Source organism: Antrostomus carolinensis, unplaced genomic scaffold (assembly GCF_000700745.2).
Source record: "Antrostomus carolinensis isolate BGI_N321 unplaced genomic scaffold, ASM70074v2 scaffold42011, whole genome shotgun sequence".
Lineage (NCBI taxonomy): Eukaryota > Metazoa > Chordata > Aves > Caprimulgiformes > Caprimulgidae > Antrostomus > Antrostomus carolinensis.
In genome coordinates this window covers 6,431-10,830 of record NW_010292745.1, presented here as the reverse complement: position 1 = coordinate 10,830, position 4,400 = coordinate 6,431, and the positions used below count along the sequence as shown (strand labels likewise).

The following is a 4,400-nucleotide window of genomic DNA, read 5'->3' as shown; positions in this document are numbered from 1 at the left end:
GGTCCCACTGTGGTTAAACCACCACAGTGGTTTCATTTGTGTCTCTGCAGGATGGATGACATTCAGCTTTGTAAAGAAATCAGCCGGCTGAAGAAGGAGCTTCAAAAACTCATAGCTCTTCCAGGTAAGGCTTCGTAGAGCTTCAGAGAGCTGGACCCTGTGGCTGCAATCAGCCGGAAGGGTTCCATGAAAAACAAGAAGCTCTTGAATGGCTCCCTCCCCGGGATGCTCCCAGAGACACTGCTGCTGCAGGCAGTGTGTGACCAGCCAGAGATGTGGCTCCCTGAGTCTGGTCTGGCCTGAGATCTTTCTTGGGAGCTTTGCTGCTTGCAGTGCTGCCAGGGAGTCTTTGTCCAGGCCTGGGCTGAAGAGCAGAGGAAACAGAAAAGGAGCAAACGTGAGTCCTTTAAGGAAGAGTGTTGGTCTGGTACAGGAGGAGGACAGGAGCTGAGTGAGGTGTTAGTGGATGCTGACACAGTGGAACCTGACAGGTATACTGAGGAGGATCCCCAGACGAGTTGAGACGACAAGCAGGGGACATTGTCAGACCACACCATGGAGGGGTCCTTTGGAGGTAGCAGGAGGGGAGATGCCTTCAAAGGCCTCAAGTATGTGAAGAGTAATGAATTCTTGCTGTGTCCATGTCAGAACTGCGTGTCAGTGATGGGGCAGATCACAGCAGCTGCCAGGGAAGGATTCCTCATTGCGGCCAGAGTAGGATGGGTGTGAGGGGGATGTCATGCCAAAGGACTTGGCAATGTCCCTGGTTTAGGAGAATTCATCATTCAGGATGTTGAAAAGAGGCAGAGTCTAGGGCAAGATATGTGAAAACTTCAGCTGGGATGAAATGCTGCTTTTGTCACCCCCCCCTTACCATGCCCAGTGATCTTCCATGTCTCTGTCACAGTCAGAGTCACCCTTGTCCCTTCACAGCCCAGGAAAGGCCAAACCTTGTTTCTCCAAAAGATCCCCTCAGCCAAGGTACTCAAATAAAGGCACTCACCAAACAGCTCAGGGTTTGAATGAGAACAAGCAAGACAGGCTTCGCCACAAGCTGTGTCCATCACTGTTCAGAAGGCTGTGCCTCCTCCTAGGACATCCTCATTCATCCCCCAGTAAGGCCTTTGTGTTTTCAGAAGCTGATGGGAGACATATCCCGACTTATTTGTACCCATCCAAGCATTAAGACTTGGACCTCGATTGTTTTCACCACAAATACCTCTCTGCACAAGACCACAATTGTAGGAGGAACTTTTGTTTGCTGGAGACGTTTCTAACAACATGATGTTTATGAGAAGTTCTTCCTATTCAGACGCCTGCAGCAGCACCTCGGATCAATACAGAGCAGCCTTTGAACTACAGATCAATACACAGTGTAGGTAACTGCTGAGATCCAGCCCACAGGGTTTGCTCCGTACTGTGAATTTCCCTGCATTTTTATGTAGCCGAAGGAAGACCAGAGATTGATCCCTCCTGTGCTGGACTGATTTTGGAGCTGGCTGCTGAATTCAGAAATGGTGTTAAATACCTGCAGCAGAGGCAGTCATAGTTGCCACCTGAGGTAGCTCTCCATTTGTATTGAACACCCCTTAGCCCTATCTACATAATCTTCATGTATTGCATTTATGCATCAGTTTATATAGGACATGACTTCATAGTGATGTGAGAGTTTGCCAGGTCTTCAGTGACTCGCTGCCCAAAGATATGTGGCACAAGTGGGTCCCACCGTGCTCAAGGTAGGTCAGTCTGGGGGTTGAAGTGACAACCAAGGCTAATGCATTCAAACAGCCTGGCAGACATTTGTCACCCTGCCACTGGGGTGGGAATGGGGCTGACAGTGGTTTAAAGGTCAGATGTGGAGGATAAGACCACTGGGACTGTGTTAGGCAAGGGAGTGTCTACAAAACCAGTGGGTCATATTGGTTTTCATGTCACCATAGTATGGGATAAATGGTGGTGTGTTCCCAAAGCATCTGGGCATTGTTAATAGTTCCCCATACACCTGAGTCCCTGGCTGGTTTCAGCCACATGGAGAACCTGGCTCGGAGGTCTCTGGACCCTTACCCAGCTCAGGGCCAACCTTAGCCTGGCTGGGTGTGCTGGCATGAGAAATGTGGGTTAAGCACATCCTGGCTGAAGGATGACATCTGAGTCTGACATTCTGAGCAAATTGAGACCCAGTACCCAGCCTCTTCAGCAGTGCAGGGTGAAGGCCCCAGGGGAGCCATGGTCATCTCCCACCAGAGAAGTCACCTTGTTGAGGGGCCCTTTCTCTGCCCTGCAAAGCTCACAGTTGCATCTTGCACTGCTCAGCCCCATGAAAATTTTGAGAAGAAGCTAAAAATTCAAAGTTTGACACCACCAGACCTTTCTCCTCCCACCCAGGGTGGTTTGGGATGAGGCTGTTGCTTATTTATAAGCTTGTGTCTGGATCCAGGTGCTTACTTTGGGTTGGCTTTTACCCTCACTCTCATATCTGTTCCCAGGTCAAGCAGAACCAGAACAAGCTTGGTCTTGGCATGGGCGAGGTGGTCCCTGTTGTCTTAAATGTGTTTCCTGTGCTGCAGAGAATGAGAAATCCAACGAGGAGAAGCAGAGGGAAGAGGAGTTGGTACAGCAGATACACAAGCTGGTGGAAACACGGGATTTCCTGGTGGATGATGTGGAATTTGAGAGGCTCAGGTAGCTGGGTGCAATTTATTCCTTGCACTGAGGACAGTGCAGTTTGTCCTCTGCTCTGTGTCATGCCTTGCCAGATGCTCCTGGATGCCTTGATGCTCCTTTCCTGAGCGGTAACCAATCTCTTTGTCACAGGGAAAGGGAGGAAGACAAGGAAATGGCAGAGTTCCTGCAAAGTAAGCTCTCCAGAAGCTATCTCCAGAAAGCAAGTAGGTGGTTGCTGAGTTTTATTCCTTGCATTGAATGACAGTTTCTCCCCTTTTCTAAGCACTCTGTCTCCAAGATTTTGTTTCTCTGCATGGGGCTATCTTACCTGGAGGCCATCTGCTGCTGGAGGGGGGTGTGGGGAAATGGCAACTGGGGGATGCTGGTGCTTGAGATCACATTGTGGAAACATCCTGAATCAGTACAGATGGTGTGCTTCCATTTCCCTCCTGGCATTTCTCAGCCACCATGTCCTGTGAGAATGGGGTCAGGTGGGTGTCCTTTTATGGCCCATGTACTTCATTTGACCCTTTCCAACCAGCTCCTTACACTTCATCACACCATTAATAAGGTCACAAGTTGTGGTATCCATCCAGTCCTCCTCTCTTCACGGCCTCTGACATCAGGCCACGCTTTTCCCTGTGCCTCCATCATTGCTGGAGGTGCTGGAAATGTCTCCCAGTGTGGTGAGAGGCATTTCCATCCATAGGTCTCTCTTCCTTTGCCTGTGTCCTGCCTGTGGACAAACATGGTGATGTGCCTCCTGGGTGCAGGAGCTCATGCCCAGCTGAGGGTCTGAGGAGGATCAGCATCTTAACCCTGAAAATAGCTCTAACAAGCAGTCACATGCCTGTGCCCTTATCACCAGGCAGATGCCGATTCCTCTTTCCATAGCTCCTGTCAAAGAGAAGAAAATGACTTCCAGGGGGCAGCAAACCTCTGCACCATACCTGACCAAAACGGGCCTCACCCTGCTCAAGGAGTGCTGTGGCTTCACCTGCTCCATCATGTAGGCCAACCCCTGCTCCTCGGCACAGGACATGACCATGGTAGTGTACACGTCCTGGGAAGCTGGGCCAGGCAGGAGGGGCTTCCTTGGTGTGCTGAAATGGCCAAGTGTCTGTGTAGGGTGGGTGAGTGTCAACATCTGGGACACACACAGCTCCTGGTGCTGCAGGCGTGGGGCATGAGGGACCACCAGGCTGCAGCCCTGCTCTGGAGGGGCTGCCACTGGGGAAAAGTGCTGGAGCCCTGCTGAGTCCTGAGAGGGCGGCTGGAAGGGGAACAGCAGTGGCCATGGCTGTGGAGGACGAGGAGGTGGAGGGAGTTGGGTAGAGGGCAAAGAGAGATGGAGGGCGAGGAGGAGCGGGGCCAGGCACACTGCAGGTAGCATGTCCCAGACACCAAGGCATCTCCTTGTAAGCACATGCAGGAGAGAGCTGTTGGGTCAAATGTGCCACTGCTGTGCACACCTCGTGCTCATGGAGTCTCACCGCCAATGCCTTTGTGTTCTCATAATATCTTCTCTGAAAACATGAGGAGCCATCAGGCCTTTCTGTCCTTGAGAGTCCTCACGTGCCTTCTCCCACCTCCTCCTTTCCAGCAGGTTGCAGTTAAATCACTGGCATCTGCTACAGCTCCACGTGCCCAACCATGAAGTGATCCATCCAGTATTTCTAAAACAGTTTCCTAAGGGCCAGGCCATGTCAGTTGTACAGGACTGTCCTCTCACCATC

The 4,400-nt window shown here is 51.4% G+C and overlaps 1 protein-coding gene across 1 annotated transcript; it reads left to right on the top strand.

The window, feature by feature from the left end:
• Positions 1-50: 50 nt before the first annotated feature.
• LOC104532002 (uncharacterized protein C16orf45) lies at positions 51-3,677 on the top strand (the record flags this gene model as incomplete). Its single annotated transcript, XM_010177078.1, has 4 exons — positions 51-124; positions 2,568-2,682; positions 2,815-2,888; positions 3,559-3,677. Coding segments are annotated over 4 exons (382 nt in total), but the record flags the coding sequence as incomplete, so codon positions are not given.
• Between the last annotated feature and the right edge of the window lie 723 nt (positions 3,678-4,400).